This window comes from Polistes dominula, unplaced genomic scaffold (genome assembly GCF_049000335.1).
Source record: "Polistes dominula isolate Pdom_NZ unplaced genomic scaffold, Pdom_raw_medaka contig_78, whole genome shotgun sequence".
Taxonomy (NCBI): domain Eukaryota; kingdom Metazoa; phylum Arthropoda; class Insecta; order Hymenoptera; family Vespidae; genus Polistes; species Polistes dominula.
This window is the reverse complement of record NW_028301042.1, coordinates 2,523,005-2,541,707: the sequence shown is the minus strand read 5'-3', so window position 1 is coordinate 2,541,707 and position 18,703 is coordinate 2,523,005. Positions and strand designations below refer to the sequence as shown.

The 18,703-nt window shown below is 30.9% G+C and overlaps 1 protein-coding gene across 6 annotated transcripts in view; it reads right to left on the bottom strand.

The window, feature by feature from the left end:
• Positions 1-18,703, bottom strand: part of LOC107071724 (rho GTPase-activating protein 4) — a 40,511-nt gene that overhangs the window by 8,006 nt on the left and 13,802 nt on the right. For 2 of the 6 annotated variants that reach the window (XM_015330959.2, XM_015330958.2), the window contains exons 3-13: positions 5,359-5,542; positions 5,011-5,176; positions 4,709-4,933; positions 3,074-3,202; positions 2,708-2,929; positions 2,273-2,548; positions 1,499-2,094; positions 1,184-1,405; positions 1,036-1,106; positions 511-691; positions 125-413 (exon numbers count right to left, since the gene is read on the bottom strand). In XM_015330959.2, coding sequence (XP_015186445.1) covers positions 125-413; positions 511-691; positions 1,036-1,106; positions 1,184-1,405; positions 1,499-2,094; positions 2,273-2,548; positions 2,708-2,929; positions 3,074-3,202; positions 4,709-4,933; positions 5,011-5,176; positions 5,359-5,542 — 2,561 coding nt within the window. Of the gene's footprint in view, positions 1-124; positions 414-510; positions 692-1,035; positions 1,107-1,183; positions 1,406-1,498; positions 2,095-2,272; positions 2,549-2,707; positions 2,930-3,073; positions 3,203-4,708; positions 4,934-5,010; positions 5,177-5,358; positions 5,543-9,075; positions 9,211-11,451; positions 11,644-16,106; positions 16,966-17,396; positions 17,991-18,703 lie in introns of those variants that run through there. The other 4 variants (XM_089174960.1, XM_089174961.1, XM_015330961.2 and 1 more) reach the window with 4 other exon arrangements.

The following is an 18,703-nucleotide window of genomic DNA, read 5'->3' as shown; positions in this document are numbered from 1 at the left end:
AGAGACAACACAACAGACAAATAATAAATGACAAAAGCAGAGAAACCAGATAAACGTACAAAGAAACTAAATTAGAGCTAATTGGCGTGTATTGGGTAGCTAGCTAAACGGTTGTTTCTAATACCTCTCGACTGATGATTGGTTGAGCAGAAGAGATGCAGGGCACGTGTGTAACAACAGTTGCCGGTACGATACCACCACTGCTAGTACTATTATTTTCCCCTGACATCGTATTCGTTGTAAGAGAAATATCTGATACTGGAGTCGAAGACCATGCGTTCGACGTACCAGTTGAACTCATCATCAACGGTGAATTGTTGTTTGGTAGAACGCTGTCTGCCGAACTGGAAGCTCTTCGTCTCATTGATTCTTCACTGGACGATTTCAATAATTCTTTCTCTCGTTCTTCATCTCTGTATGTTTTTTTTTTTGTATTATTATTATATTTATTTATTGATTTATTTAACATATTATATGGAGATTGAAATATATGATAGAGAAACTTCTTACTTTATTTTCAACATGATATATTTGTCCGGTATTAATCCTTCCCTGCCGGCTAATGAACCTCGCCACCAGTCATTGCTGACTTGTGTAAATAATGTTAAAGTATCGCCCTTTTTAAAGCTGAGTTCTCTCTCAGATCTTGCATTGAAGTCAAATTGTGCAGTAGCTTCCAAATTTTCTGATTCTGTGTTTAGAGAAACAGTTTTTGTTTTTTTTTTTTTTCATACAAATTTGTTTGATATATTTAACATGTTCACGCCGGCGTTGTAATTCATGTTTCTCATCACTAGATGGCTATGCTTCAAACTTTTCACTCTATTGTGGACGCAGACCGATTAATTAATATTAAATTAAAGTTATGTTTAAAATATGATATTAAATATATTACAATTGTTATTAAAAAATATGTATTTTTCATTATTTTCATTTTCAATTATATAGGCAACTTTTTACAATCATATGTGAGCCCCACCGGTGGTACACGTCGGCGTGAACGTGTTAAATTAATTCATTCATTCATATACTGACCATCTTCCGATGGATATACTTCGGAATCCATATCTTCTTGAACTTGATCCGTCGGTGAATCACCAACATCTCTAAAAAATTTGTATTATCAAATTAATATTATGATATAATATATATTTATGGATTTGTATAACGGCATACTACTAACACGTCGTCCGGTTCTCTGCTGATATATTTTTCGTATTGGGTACCACCAATGTCTTCTGGAAATATTTCCTCGCAGAATGTAATAATATTTTTGATCAGTTCGTTAACCTGATTTTGATATTGAACTTGATCCTTGTCCTCGGGGACCGGTACCAATGTTGGACCAAAACAGATAGCTAAGTTATAAGGATCCATCATATTTTCATCCGAGAATTCTGAAAGACTGATTTAACACGCAAAATATAAGATTTACACAAAATAGAATATAGAAATGTAGGATAAATTATTTGAATTGGAGAATGTTGTTTATACTTACTGATTGAGAAATGCAAAAAGATAACGCATTACTATAACCACAGGTCTTGGTAAACTGGCTATTAATTCCTTCATCTTGTTAACAAATTCTTGTTTGGATTCCAATTGTGCCAATTCCATGAGATGTTCGAAATATATTATAGGAAACAAGGGTTCTCTTAATTCTCTTAAATAAAGTTTCAATACACCAGCAACGCTATTAATATCTGAAGCATCTGTTACATCGGCCAAAGGATCTTCCCCTCTTTCAAACCATTCCCTGAAGTTATTTATTTCCACCTGAGAACCGGATACACGAAATATTCCTTGATGATGTAAACCGTAAAGGTTGATAACCCTTATACAACTCTTCATGATCAATGGTATTTCTTGATTCGTGCTTTCCAAATATTCCTCCAATGAACCACCGAATAATTTAGGTTGGCCGTTCATCTGTAAACGTCCAATACGTTTTCTACGTGCTTGTTTTTGTTTGGTAGTAGATATGGATGGATTAGGACTGGCCGTAGAACCGTCCAATAGACTGTGACGTATATATTCCTGTTTTGAATCCAATCTGGCTATTCTCGATGTTCCGAGAAGGTACTCTCTGAATTTCTGTAAGTATATACACATACACAAATCATAAATGATTTCCATAGAGAAAGAGAGAGAGAGAGAGACAGACTTTGTCTATTTTATGTCTATAAAAGAAAAAAAAAGAAAAGAAAAACAAACAAACAAATAATAATAATAATTATTATTATTATAGCAACAGATATATGAACAAACTTACGGTAAGATAAAATTCTTCAGTCTCTTGTCTATCTGCTCTCAATTTAATTTGTAAAGTTTCCGGTGGTCTAGACGTAGGTACTGCATTTTCACCGAAATATCTTGAACAGTCGTAATCTTTGGCGGTTAACATTTCAAGGAGACTCGCCTCAGCCGTTTCTAAAGTCTTCCATACTTCCTCAGACTCTGTTCTAAGAGAGGTAACCCTTTGTTGCAATTGAGTTAATCGCTGTTCCATTTCCAAGTGTAGCACCTTTTGTAATTCTGGTTCTGGAGTCTGCGCATGCGACGAGCGTTGTTAAATGTAATTATAAAAAGAAAAAAAAAAAGAGAAAAATGTGAATTCACAACTGGAATTATATCTTTTATAAAAGGTTTGTATAAAAAAAAAGGAAATAAAATGAAGGGAAAGGGGAATAGATAGAGTTTTATATACCTCGTCTCCACGTTGGCCTTGAAATTCAAACTTTTTAGGAATCATAAAAGCAGTATTGTGAGATTCCAAGAACCTTTGCTTGTCTGCTCTCGAATCCAATGCGCCCACGCATGCAGCCAATTGTTCTGCACCGGTTTGTAACGAACGTTGCCTACCCTCTTCCGCACTGCAATGCATTAACAATGCACGAGCGATGCAATTGTGGAAGCCAAAGTCCATACACTGTGTGGACAAAAGATTTCGCAACTTCATTATTAAGAATTTCAATCATTCATCATCAATATACTATTACTAACATAACACACATACATACATACATACATACATATATACACAAATCATTCATCATTATGTAAAAACACTCACATCTATGAGATCCGACAGATCATCAACGAAATATTTGGTAATCGTTGTATTTGAAGCTTCCAAGCATAATATATATTCGTTTCTTGCCTTCAAAGCTTTCAATTTGGCTTCTTGATACTTGATCTTTCTCTGAAACGTTTTTAATCAATGATTTATAAATACTAACTAGAATCCAAATAAACGTGCTTGTAATAAATATATCCATGAAATGTGATAACAATTTTTATGGCCTCTGAAATATTATTTACATTCTTTTTTTTTTTTGATTAGACTATATATATATATATATATATCGTTTCTACTACGATAGAATTACATATGGTATAAACATAGATGAATAGAAAAGGTGGGGAAAAGAGAAGGTGGGAAGAGAACCCCCCCAACACACATGGCTCTGGTAAATCCTTGTTTTTCTTTTCTCTTTTTCTTCCTTTCACTATTCCTGCGCTCTTTCCAAACCGTTAGAAACCATCTGTCTTATCGTCATGGTCACATTAAGAAAGAAGAAAGAGGGGAGGAATCCTCCTCTTTCTCTCTCTCTCTCTCATTTATTTTTCTAACTGGCAGCTTGCAGCATGCGTTTGCTACAAGAAGAGAGACGGGTAGACACAAGTCGTTCGTTTTAAATCTTCGAACATCTGCTAACACAGATCAACAGAAAGAGAATGAAAGATGATAGAAAAAAAGAGAGAGAGAGATCAAATGAAAAACGTGGCTGTTCTTCTTCCAGCTTTTACATTTTCAATTCTTCTTTTCACAATTCAATATGTCTGCCATAACAAATTCATGATTTATAATTCAGTAAAGAGAAAGAACATTTGGAATCGTTTTTTTCTTCTTTTTTATCTTTTTTTATTATATGATTTATAATTAACCCTTTGCACTCGAGCTTCGTCGAATTAGCAGATTACCCGGCAGATTTAAATGACAACTCGAGCGGCGCTCTGATACGGCGCCACGACTGATTTGAAGTCTTTTGTTACTCCATCGATGTGTGATAAGGTATTTCTTTTAAGATATACTTAAAGATAATACTTAAAGGGACTGTAAGGTTTATTCTGATCGTAATACACCTGGAGGTAGGCCGAAAGTAACATATTATTGTGATACGTGTCCTGATAAACACCTAGGATTCATCTTTTGGGTATTGTTTTACGAAATATCGTAGAAAAATTAATTACAGAGTATAATATTTTTCAAATTGTCTTGTTTTTTGATATAAAAATAAATAAATTGGTGTAATTTGATTATTTGTATACGTTTGTTTGTTTATAAATGACTTTAAAGTACATGTAAAATGTTTCCCTAATTTGTTGTTGGTTATGCGCAAGCAACAAAAAGGCCTCAAGTGCAAACGGGTTAATAGTAAAAGAAAGAGATTTTTAATTGAAAGCTAAAAAATATATATTCTTCGACGAATATCTTTCATCATGAAAAGATTAAAGGTTGACAACGAATGACGATGAAGAATGATTAATTGATAGAATATTTTCATCGATAACGAGAGACTTCTAAAGGGTTAGGAGAGAGGTTTTTGGAGTACACTCGAATCGTTCTTCAAAACTCATTGAAAATATAGACCAAGTAGAGGAGAAGGAGGGAATGAAAGTCTGGATGAGAACTTGTTGTAGTTACCTTGTTCACCTCTTTCTCGATGAGCTTATACTTTTTGCTCCTAGCTAATTTTTCCGGTGGGGCATTGGCAACTTCCAACTTACTACGCTGTTGTTCGGCTACGCGTAACTTTGTTTCCGCTTGTCTTGACTCGGCTTGGTAAGCTTGATAAGTTTTCATCGTTGTATGCAATTCGTGAAGAACTCGTAGTATTTCTTCGTGTGTTTCATAACCAATCTCACGACACTTCAATATTTATATACGATTAGAGAGAAAATATTCAATAATTGATTAAATAAATGAATAAACATAAATATGCTTACTCTTTTGTATATCCTTTGAACATCTTCCATAACTTGATTGAGCCTACCGACAAGATGTGTGCTATATACTTCGGAAAGGGCAGCATGATCTCTACTTAAAGATTTGGTCTCATTTACAAGCTGTTGCCAGCAAGCGTAGCTGGAGAAAAGGGGCCACTGTTCACGTCTGAAAAAAAGAACACAAAATATTAATAATAAAAACCACATAAAAAGAATTAGTACAAAGACGACTCTAAGTACTGTTAAATCGATATAAGAAATATATTATAAGTAAACGAGAACATCAAAATTGTATCACTTTCTTCCTTTTATATCAAACAAATATATTGTAATTCGCTTATTCCTTACTTTTGTTTTTGCTCCTTATGCCTCAATTGTATACTCCTAGCCATTTTGTCAAGTGATTTGCTGTAATCTAATTCTAATTCTGCCCTTCTGCGAAAGAAATCTTGCAATTCGGCAACAAGGGCAACTTGTGCCTCCATCCTTACGTCGAGACATCTCAATTGTTCGTTTAATTGCAATCGTATATCTGTAAGAAGAAAAATCAAAATTAAATGTAACAGTGTTTTAATGAACTGATAAGTTAATTCTTGAAGTTTACCACAAAATGTGTGTGGTACGACATGGGGCATGGACGTTCAATGTGACGTTCATATTTCAATTAAAGAATAATCATATTGTTATTACAATCTTTTTTATAAATATTCTTTCTCTATTATCTAGTAAAATTGTTACAAGAAAATATCTCTAGACATTTTTCTATTGAAAATACATTTCAATGTATTATTCGTGGGTGGAAAAGTAATGGAAGGGGGGAAATTATTCAGAGAGAAAAAACTGGAAGGTATTATTAAGAGTTCTTCTTTCAAAATCTAGATAGTTTAGAAAATTCAAAGAAAGAAAGAGAAAGAGAGAGAGAGAGAGAAAACATTGTTCAAGTTTTATCGGTGAAACGTCGCCTGGTACAATGATGTTGCTTTTTGTTGATGTGAAAAAGAGAAAAAGGGATGAAGACTGACGAGGATGGATGAATGAATGAATGAATGAACGAACGAACGAATGAACAGGAAAGAGAGAAAAGATAGAGTATAATAATGGCCATGAAACCGAGTAGTAGCAGGAACAAACGTTTATTCCAAGATGGCTACAAACACTCTCTCTTTTCACCCCGAGGATTCATTCTAACATCCACCCTTAGTTTTGTCATCCTTTTATATTCCAATCTTAGATATATATATATATATATATTTATAACGATATATTTGATATATTATTTTAATATATTATTTTTAATATATTTGATATATTATTTAACAAATAAACCACCTAAAACTCTCGATACTTTTATGTTCTTACAATTTTTGTTAAAACAACAACAAAAATTTTCGTTATAGATCCATTTTTATAATAATTAAAAAAAAAAGATAACAAAATAATCATATAAATAAATAAATGATTTATTTGTTATATTATATTATATTATATTAATTGTATTAATAATATAAAATTAAATATATGATGATCATTCGAATCAGCAAAATAAATGGATGACTAACCAACCCGATAGGGGTACCATATCACCGGCATTATATACACATATACATACACACTCACACATACATATATGGTACAATTCATTTACCCTTATTTCGTGTATCTCCCCGTCACCTATCCGGTACTTTATACGTATATATATACATATACATATATATACATGTATATATAAGTATAAAGTATTATATACCGTCGTGTTTTTGGCCGCGTGAGGGAGGGACAAAGGTCAAAGATCTCGCCATAGTCTGTTGGTGTGCCCCTTAGAATGAATCACGCCCGGAAATATAATCCGATCGATGAGGAAGAAGAAGAAGAAGAAAGAAGAAGAAGAAAGAAGAAGAAAAAAAATACCACCCCCTTTAGTTTTTTCTTTTCCTTTTTTTTTTTTCTTTACTTATCTTCTTCAATTACTTTTTAAGGGTGAAACGAAACCCTGACTGACGCAACCTTGACAACCAACTATAGATTATGTTTTAAAGATTTCCATATACTTCATAGACATACATACATACATACACACATATATACATACATTCACACAGAGACTTTTATCTTGTAGTCCAATAATACAAGAAAAAAGAAAAAAGATAAAAAATAATAGAAATCTTTTTAACACTAGATATACCAGACCAGTTTTTTTGACTGGTTTTGACGCCATTGTAATTCAAAATTTCTACTTCACACATGTAACATTTGCATTCTGTAAATAATTAAACGTTTTGTTATTTAAAAATATCGATTAAAATTATTATTGTTAAACATTTTTTGTTATTTTTTAAGAGTAAATAAAGACTGGAAGCCTCAAATAGCATTTTTTTTTTTATACACCAGTCATTTTGACTAGTGTGGTAGAAAAAGGTAAACTAAAAATGGCGGTATATCTAGTGTTAATACTATAATTCATTCATACAATTAACAATCATAATGTTATATAAATTATTTAATTAACCCATTCGCGAGAACCATTTGCACACCGTTTGTGCAATAATACTGAACTATTATCAGTTATTTTGACTAAAGTAGTCATCGAGATAAAACGTTTTTTTTTTTTTGTATAAAACAAATGTTATAGCATTGTAAAATTAACACTATAATAATAATAATAATAATAATAATAATAAAAAAGGAATTGTTCCTGGGGAATAATCGTGTTCGAATAAAGTCGTGGTCTCGAATAAGGTTAATTAAACATAACCTCAAAAAAAAAACAATATAATTAATAATACACAGATTTACACGTGTCTCGTTATAATCGAGTATAAATTAACCCCTTGCAAAACAAAACTTTGAGTGCAAAGGGTTATAACAACAATAATACCACCACCATCATAATCAACCACAACAACAACAACAACAACAAAATAATAAGAGTGCAATATTATTATCATCAATGAATCCTCGAAGTCTTATAATAGGAAATGATTATTCATGGCTGAGGAAGTCTCTCTCTCTCTTTCTCTCTATTTGCCATATACATAAAAAAGAAAGAGAAAGAGAGAAAGAAGAGAAGAAGGAGGAAGAGGTGATGGAGGGTGGAGGTGGGGTGGGGGAAAGTTTCCAGTTTCACGGAGCACGGCATCCGATGATGCACGTTGATCCGAAAGGAGGCCGAGAGACCCCGACCAGGGGGCGGGGCGGGGAAGGGGGAGGGGGGCGTTGTAGGGTAACTTTGAACGATTTTCTCGTGTCAACGAACGTTGTATGTTAAATCTTCCATCCTAGCAAAGAGAAAAGAATAATTAGAGTGAACGAGAAGAAAGAAAAAAGAAAAAAAAAGAAGAAAATAACACAAGGGGTGGTGTGTGCTTGCTTGGTGGTTGTTCTCGTTCATGGTGATGCGTAATGTCGTTGCTGTTACAAATACCCCCCACCCCACCCCACAATTGTGTTTTCAACTTCATTCTCCCCTTTCTTCCCTTATACCACTAACCACCCCCTTCATCCCTCTGTCCCACACATTCACTCGATTAACCCGATCTTCCATTTTCTTTTTTGTTCTCACTTCAATGATTTTCCTTCTTCTTCTTCTTCACCACCACCGTCTTCAACGTCCCTTCAAGGGATGTTTCAATTTTTAATTATTAATAACCCAGATATAATATCGTTCCTCTTTTCTTTCATTTTTTTCTTTTTTTTATAAACCGCCCTTTTAGTTAATAATTGATTTCTAGTTACTTTTCTTGTAAAATTCCCCACCCATTCGTACAGGTCTTTCAATAAAGATTTTAATTGTGGGTTTTTTTATGATATGATCTTAATGATAAGATTAATCGTTTGTTTAAACAAACAATAATATTGTTTAATGTTCTTCCCTTTTTTTTTTTTAAAGGAGGATGCGAGTTATTATAGGGGTTGTTAATGGTGGTTATACTTTTGCATAGGTAAACAAATTTTTCTTTTTAATGTATGTTTTTGAATAAAAATTATATTTACATTAGATAAGAAAGATTAATTTTCTAATGAATGATAAATGTAAGATGAAAAACGGTGTAATAATAAATGATTTACCTTTTGTCCAGACCTCCCATTCCTGTCGTCCACTTAGTTTGAACATTTTTTTTCTTAAGTTTTTCGTTTAATCGACCATTAAATCAAATCAACCAATCATTGACAGGCACAACAACACCACCCACCATTCCCCCACTAAATTTAAATTTTCTAATTAATTTTTCTTTTGTATTATATATATATATTTTTTTTTTGCAAATTAAGTTATTTATAATATTTTCTAGGATAACATTCACCAAATTTGAAGGAACATTTTTTTCTATATCGCGCGTATATATGCGTGTGTGTGTGTGTATAAAATGTTTGTTTGTTTGTCAAAAATATCAATGCACTTCCCCTCCCCACCACACCACACCCCACTCCACTCCTTTATCACGTATCGTCGATGCAAAAAGTAACACAAAAAATAATAATAATAATTTTTATTAACTTTTTAAGGAAAAAAAAACAAAAACAAAGGAATTTTATTTAATCGAACAACTGTAAAATAAACATATTATCCCTAATGTATACCGTAATGAATACATAAAGAAATAAATATATAAATAAATAAAAAAGTAAATATTCACACACACACACACATATATATATTTATATAAATGCTTTCTTTCAATTATTTCTTGTTCTGTTTTTGTTTTTTGTTCTTGTTCTTTTGTATAAAAGAAACTTTGATCTTTGAAACACGTCACTGTAAAACTATCGTAGTAGTTATCGTCTTTATTAAAGTTTTAAGTTTGATCTTATTTTTACGGGACACTCGGTATTATGTAAACGTTTTAACGATTAAAACTGTACTACAAGTATAAACGACACACCGACTGCAGATATAAACCATCATACAGTAGCTTCAAACCGGAAAAGGAAGTCATACTTGTGTTATGTATATATTTACAATGTATGTATACATATATATATGTAAAGTATCAAACAATGTCAATAATTTGTTCCATAAAAATATAAGATACAAATTTAACAAACATTCTTGTTTCGTTTGTACATTTTTTTTGGTTATTTTTTGCTTAATTAATTTAACGTTTAGGTTATATATATATATATATATACTATAATTAACCTAATTAAAATATAAATCACTATTTATTTGCGAGTATGTAAATTATACCGCGTTAAGAGACGATGACTCACATTTCTCATACGTGTATATATATATATGTGTGTGTGTGCGACACATTATATACATATATAATAATATATGAATGTGTGCAAGGAAAACTGTGATAAGTTGTCAACACTGAAGTAAACGAACGAACGAACGAACCGAACGATATTATTAAATCGATAATAATCGATTTTCAAAGATTACAATTGATTGAAATAATAATCGAAAGAAAGAAATAAAAATATGAAGAAGTAAATAATAATAATTATTAACAAAAAAAAAACAAGAAATAACGTTATATCGCTAAATAAATGATTTGCATGCTTTATATAGGACAATGTTTAGAACAATGATTAGATTAGAATGGTTTTTAGAACAACACTTGTTAAGAGAAAGGAAAAACTACATATATATATATACGCGTACGCGCAAACACACACAACACAACACAACCAACAAAGTTGTTGTTTTTTTTTTTATTTTCAACCAGTTAATATAGATAATATATAGAACAATGATTAGATTAGTATTGATTAGGAAGGATTGTTTAAAGTAATATAATATACACACAGATGTTATACAAATAAATGAAATTATGAGATATGCTTAAACACAACACAACCATCACTAATAACAAATAACGTAAAGGGAGTGACACATTTTAAAGATTGTTTTTTATAAAAATTATTTAAAAAAAAAAAGAGAGAGAAAGAAGAGAAAGATCAAAGAAATAATATAAATAAATGAAAGAAAGAAAATGATGATTTGATAAGAAGAAACTAGAAAGGGAAAATCTAGAGAATAAAATAGAACTAGGTGGATAAAAAGAAAGAAAGAGAGAAAGAAAGTAAGAAAGAAAGATGTTTTTCGATAACGACAAGATAGAAAGATTGTAAGATAAAAAGATAGAAAGAGATGGGAGAGTTTGGAGAACAAATTGGCGAAACACACGAGGAGCACATACGAACACACACGAGCACACACGAGTAGGACACGAGCAGGACACCGAATGTACACGAACGAACACACGAACAGGATACCGAATGTATACGAATACACACGAGCAGGACACACCGAATGTACACGAATATACACACGAACAAGATACCGAATATACACGAACGAATACAGAGATGAGCAGGATACACCGAATGTATACGAACACACACGAGTAGGACACCGAATATACACGAACGAACACAGAGATGAGCAGGACACACCGAATGTACACGAATACACGAGCAGGGGGACCAACACACGAGCAAATGTGAGTTTTTAGTGTCGCGTTGCGTTTGGCTTGCTGGTTGCTTGCTTGCTGGCTGACTCTCTCTCTCTCTGTGCGTTGCTTTGACCGTCGTTAAATTAACCACAATTACTGGCGCGTCGTACGCCTAACTATAGTAAGTAACCAACCCAACCAACCAACCAACCAACCAAGTAAGCAAGCAAGCACAAGCTAGGAGGTTTATGTTAGCTCGACTGCGCCACCATCATCATCACCATCACCATCAACTATATCACCATCAACCATTGGTATCACCATCACCATCAACATCTTCTATGTATACACCACCCCACCCACTCCCTTTAGGTATATGCATGCAAAAGACCGATAGTGATGCCATCAACGTTCCTCGGGTTTCCTATCTGACATCAAAAAGGGAGAGAAGCTGTGTTTACTTGTAAAAGAATACTGAACAAACTTATTTCTATTTTCGTTCTATCTCTTTTTCTCTCTATTTTATCTATTACATTGTCTAACAAGTTCATACAATGTTCTTTTTTTAAAATAAGAATAGAATTGCATTAACTTATTGAACTAACTTGACATAACTCGTAATAGTATTCAACTTGATGCACTTATTTCTATTTTTGTTCTATCTCTCTTTTATATATCAGATTGTTCAATAAGTTCATAAGGCGTTATTTTCTTTATTTATTTTTTTTTTTTTTTAATTTTGTTATTAATAAATAAAAAGCAACAAACTGTGCATGAGAGAACTCATTGCACAATCTGACGTAGCAGTCAGCAGCTGTTGTAATCAACTTTGTGGGCCCCCCACGAATCGCATGCGGCTCATCATCAGATACTTCCCCCCACCCCACCCCACCGTTCCCACCAGTCATAAATTTATTTTATTTTTTATTTTTTAATTAACTAAAAAATGGAGTTGTCGCTTGTTCCTCACTTCGTAGCATTCCCCTCCCCTCCCCCCTACTACCCCTACCCTTTTTTGTGAAGACAATTTATATTTCAAGGCATTAAAATATGCATATTATTGTATTTTTGTTTGTTTTGGTTGGTGTGATTTTTATGAAAACCTAACTAAGAAAACTAGGTTGAGCACCACTGCTTGATCTAACTTATCGTCAATGGAAAATCATTGAATAACATTTATGCTAATGTAATATGATGAGTTATCGTTTCGTTAAACAAATTACATGAATAATGTAAAGTATATTTTTCTCACGTTACTTATTGATGATTGTTTGTTTGTTTGTTTGTTTTTTAAATATAACAAATGTTTAGTAAATTTAAAAAATAATAAATAATAATAATAATAATAATAATACTATGCCGTCCGCACATCTAATCTAAATAATTTCCGAATGGCACCAACGTGAAGCCACCGGAACTTATCCGATAATTTTGGCATGGCACCAACATGGAGCCACCGGACGTCATAGTGTTAATATATAAAAAAAATATGCAACTATATTAATAATAATATGAGTATAATTATTAAATATAATTTAATAATAAATAAATTCTCTTTCGAAGGTGCATTTTATAAAAGAAAAAAAAAGAAAACAATGAAAGAAAAAAAAACCATTCCTTAACACGCATTGAATTCTCTTGAAATGATTTTTCTAATGGCGTACGCCATAATTAATATCATATACCGGGTTGTTAAAAAATTATCCTACGTTGATTGTTAAAAAGCATACCTTGACGATCTACCTCGTTCAATTGATATGCAACACCACACGACACACCGTATGTTGTTTCTCTATCGACTTCCTTCCTGCGCGAATCGAAGGGAAAAAGAGTATTTTACTAACACACAAACACATACATACCACACAACACTTTTAGTTGGGTATATTTTAACACTAGATATATACGGATATTTTCATAATTTTTAATTATTAAAGTTATCAATTTGTAATTTTATTAGTAAAATAATTTTTGAATTATTATTTTATTATTTTTACAAATTTTTTATTAATACAGTAATTTTTTTGCTTTTTAATTATTAAAGTAATTAATTGTTAATATTAATTTAGTAATTTTTTGTTTTTAAATTATAGTAAATAATTATTTTTAACTTAATTAGTGAAATAATTTTTGAATTTTTATTTTATTTTATTTTGATTTTTTTTCTTCTTTTCTTTCTTAGTTAAGTAATTTTTAATTTTTAATTACTAAAATAATTAATTGTGAATATTAATTTAGTAATTTTTTTTTTAAATTAACACTAAATATACACCAGACCCAGTCATGTTGACTGGTTGACGCCATTTTAATTCAAAATTTCTACTTTATGTAACATTTGATTTCTGTAAATAATTAAACGTTTTGTTATTTAAAAATTGTTATTGTGAAATATTTTTTGTTATTTTTTAAGAGTAAATAAAAACTGGAAGCTTCAAAAAGCATTTTTTTTTTTTGTATACACTAGTCATTTTGACTAGTGTGGTAAAAATAGGTAAACTGAAAATGGTGGTATATATCTTGTGTTAAAGTAAATTATTTTTAATTTAATTAGTAAAATAATTTTTGAATTTTTATTTTTTTTTTTTTTTTTTTTACGTACAGTATTTAAAATACTGTATTTTAGAACAAAGAAAAATGCAATTTTATTATTTTATGTTTATTGTATTATTTTTTTTTTTTCATCTGTTGTATACACTTATTGTTGTTATACGTATTGTTTCATACGTATAAAAATAAGTTGAAGAAAAGGGGATACCATTTTCAGGGTTAAGACACGTTAGATTAAATTTCTAAAAGACTTCGAGGTCTCTCAAGAGAAAAATAGAGAATTATTTGATTCACCCTGTAGAAAAAAAAAAAAAGAATTGAAGAAAATTCGTCATAAATCGTATTTTAAACTTTAACATAATTCATCCTCATTTTCTGATTGGGTCGATTAGAATGAACTTAGATTAGGCAGAGAGTTGATTATAGTTCTCAACATTGTGTTACGTCAGAGAGACGTGACATTCGTGAAAACTATTAATAGCACATACACACATATATATACATGCGCACACACACACACACATTATACATACATTCATACATACATTTTGTTTTGTTATAAAATGTTGATTTAATATATAATTCTAAACTATTTAGTAAATTATATATAACAAATAGAATGGAATAAAAATACACGAAAAAAAATATAAAAAGCAAGGTTAGGTTATGTCATATGTAAATCTAAAATAATTGAGATTGCAATAAAGTGCCATCTATTGAAAATTTACAGTACCTAAAGACTTAGACAACCTTTAAATAATAAATCTTCAAATTAACAATCAAAAATACAAAATAATTTCGATAAAAACTATCCTATATTCTAAGTTGGACAAAATCACACAAAATCAACAAAAATTTCATTAAGTTAGGTTAAGTAGTTTCAAAATTATTAATGGACGAACATATTGTGACACTGAATTTTTATATATAAAGATTCAATCATTCATACATGCATACATGCATACAAAAAAAATATATATATATATATATTTAAACGTAATGAATTTGCTAGAGTAATTTTAGTAGATCTTAGTTTTAGGTTAGAAAAGAGAAAAGTAGATTTGTAATAGTATAACAGTAGTAATTATATAAAGATTCATACATTCATACATTCATATATTCATACATGCATGCATGCATCATATAAATATATATATATATATATTTAAACGTAATGAATTTGCTAGAGTAACTTTAGTAGATCTTAGTTTTAGGTTAGAAAAGAGAAAAGTAGTTTTGCAATAGTATAACAGTAGTAATTATGCGTATAAATTCCAACGCAAGTAGATCATTTGATTCTCTCTAAACCTGTCTATCTGTCTGTCTGTCTGTCTATCTATCTTTTCATGACCTCGACATGAGAGAGAGAAATCTAACACCTATCATTTCGCATTATTAATCTCACCCACGCAAAAAGAGACCTCGGGACGAAATTATTGAAAGAGACTTCCTGTCCCGTTTCAATTGCACATTCTCTCTCTCTCTCTCTCTCTCTCTCGTGTGTATGTATGTGTGCATTGCGTCGTATACGAACAAGTTAAAACTACACCACAGGTTATTTTTTTTCTTGATATCGGTCGGTAAAACAGAGTGAAGTAAAAAAATGAATGAAAAAAAGGGAAAAGAATAATTTCATTCATTCATAAACTTTGTTTGTATTTGACATTAATGGACATATAAAAATGTGTGTTGTATTTTTATATACGTGTATATGTGTGTGTGTGTGTATGTGAAAAGCTACTTCATCATACGTTTTTCTTTTTTTGATATATAAATAAATTCATTCTGTATAAATGTGTGAATGGTGGTGTAAGCCAAAATGAATTTTGGATGATTTTCAAATTTTCAATCAATTTGTCGTCTCAGTAGTCGTCATTACTTTTAATTAAGTATTTTTTTTCTCTTTAATTTTACACAATAAGATAAGAAAATGAATCATTGGTTCCTCCCCCCCCCACCACTACTACCACCAGCGTTACTCCCACCCCATTTCTAAAAATCAAAAAGAAATCAAAAACAATTGTTGCTTTCATCCCAATTATTTTTTTAACCGTTAGATTAAAATAACAAACAAACAAACAAACAAACAAATAATAATAATAATAATAATATAAAATGTTCCTCTGGATAGTATATATTTTAATATACCTGGGAAAACATCCTTGGTGTCTGGACTGTAAGGATGAATCCATCCGTTCCTTTGTTGTATGATGCACTGGAACATGTTGGATGGTTTTTTTTTTTTTTTGTAGAGAAAGAGAAGATATATATATGGAATATTATTTTATTTTTTTTTTTTTGTAATTTGTGTGAATTTGTTCTTCAAAACGATTTCAAGCTTTCGTTCCTTTTATTTTCCAATTCTTCTTTCGTTTTGTTCTCGTTGTATTGGTAGAGAAAAGAAAATGGTGATCTCTCTCTTCTTCGTTAATTATTTATTGCATATTATTAATTGTTGCACTTTTCACAATAACACCAATTTTATCATTTCTTCCATATAGAAGAGTAAATTATTTGCACATTAATAAAAACAAAAAATAATAATAAAATAGGAAATAATGAAAGATAGAAAAATCAGAAGAAGATGATGATGATGAAGATGAAGAAGAAGAAGATGATGATGAAGATGATTGATAGCTCAAAAAGCTATCAATAAATATAAATCACACGTAACTTTCACATTTTGTTGTAAAATCTTGCTCGATGTTCGATGAAACAACAATGACGATCTTCCCAAAATGTTGAACAATTATACATTTTGTTACACATACATATACATATGTATATATGTAGATATTATATAATTGTTTTATGTGATAGAAAAAGTTTCTTATGCTCAAATTCCAAAGGATAATGATGAGATAATCCTTGAATAAATTAAGTGGTAGTAATATATATATATATAGATTGTCCTCTTCTCTTAAGATTTTTCTTCTTTAGATAATATTATCCAGCATCCATGAAGATCCATATCCATCAACAATAAGATACACACACCTTCTTGATTCTTGTATAAGAAAAGGAAAAGATAGATAAATATAGATAGATATATAGAAGTAAAAATAAATAAATAAATAAATAAATAGCTGAACTAGCTAAAAAATTATTTGAAACACTGTTTTTATATCCGACGTAATTCTAATATTCAAAACCACCCCTATTAGAAAATATAATACTAATATTAATATTAATACTAATAATAATAATAATATTATATTTATAATATATATATATATATAATATTATATATATATAATATATATAATATTATTATTATTATTTAAAACACTGTTATTATATCCGACGTGATTCTAATATTAATATAATTAATATAACCACCCCGATCAGAAAATATAACAATAACAATAATAATAATTAAATAAATAATCAATGTAACGATATTGTCGATGAAGAAAATAATGATTTAACAACAACAACAGTAGTAACAGTAATAACAGTAGTTAACAGCAGTTAGCAGCAACAGTAGTGTAACGTTAACAACAATAACAACAACAAACAACAATTATAATAATAATAATAATAATAATTATAATAATCGAAAGGAAAGCAACAACGAGACGAGATAGTCCAAGATACTCCTTGGGATCCTGGGAGCAGCAAGAGAGTCAGCAGTTCGAATCAGAATTGTAGGCAGAAGGCAGAGAGAGAAAGAGAGAAAAAGAGAGACAGAAACAGAGACAGAGAGAGAGAGAGAGAGAAATATAGTGGGCAAAGGCGGAGGCGGAGGCGGAGGCGGATGAGAGAGGAATAAATGGGGGGAGGGAGGGAAGAGGCAAGAGGCAGAGCAGTTGCAAGGGTTGCCGAGGGCTGAGGGGAGAGGAGGGTGGTTGTTCGGGATGCTGGGATCGAACTAGATGGCTCGTCGCCAGGCAACCACCAGCCTTCCCCCCTCTTTCTTCTTCTCTTCCATATACCCCCCACCACCACCCCCACTTCATTCCGTTAGCGAGCTCTCTCTCTCTCTCACTCTTTTTCATTAATCTCTGTCCCCCCCACTCTTTATATGTCTCTCTCTTTCTCATTGGTCTCTGTTTCCCCCACTCATTATCTGTCTCTCTCTTTCTCATTGGTCACTGTTTCCCCCTCTCCAAAAAGCAGCAGCAGCGGCAGTATTACACTGCGCACACCGGTTCCTATATTCTCGAAAGAGCACCCTCTTCTTCTTCTTCTTCGTCTCTTGCAGCTTCCTCTTGGATAAAAAAGAAAGATTTTTTATCTCCCTTTTTTTCTTTCCTTTTTTTTTCTTTCTTTCTTTCTCTTTTTTTCATCTGTTTTTCATTCTTTTTCTGGGTTCCTCTGTTAAACTTCGCGACCATGTTGGATGATGATGATGATGATATTTTTTTATTTTTCTTCTTCTTTTTTTGCTGTATATTTGAAAATAACAAACCTTATTTATCGTGAAAAAATAAAAAAATAAATAAAAGTACTTTATAAGTATTTATTATTATTATATTATTATTATTATGCAATTCGTTGTTGACTACTCAAGTCAATGGTCAGTTAATTGTTGTAAATAAACAGCAGTTAACAGTGTTGTAATGTTTAAATTATTGTTTATAAAATATATCTCGTAAGCCACACTATCAATGTTGTTGTTGTTGTTGTATTGTTATTGTTGAATGACATTTATAATCTTTCTTCATGGTTCTTCAAATTTTTCACTATGATTATTATTATTATTATTATTATTATTATTATTATTATTATTATTATTATTATTA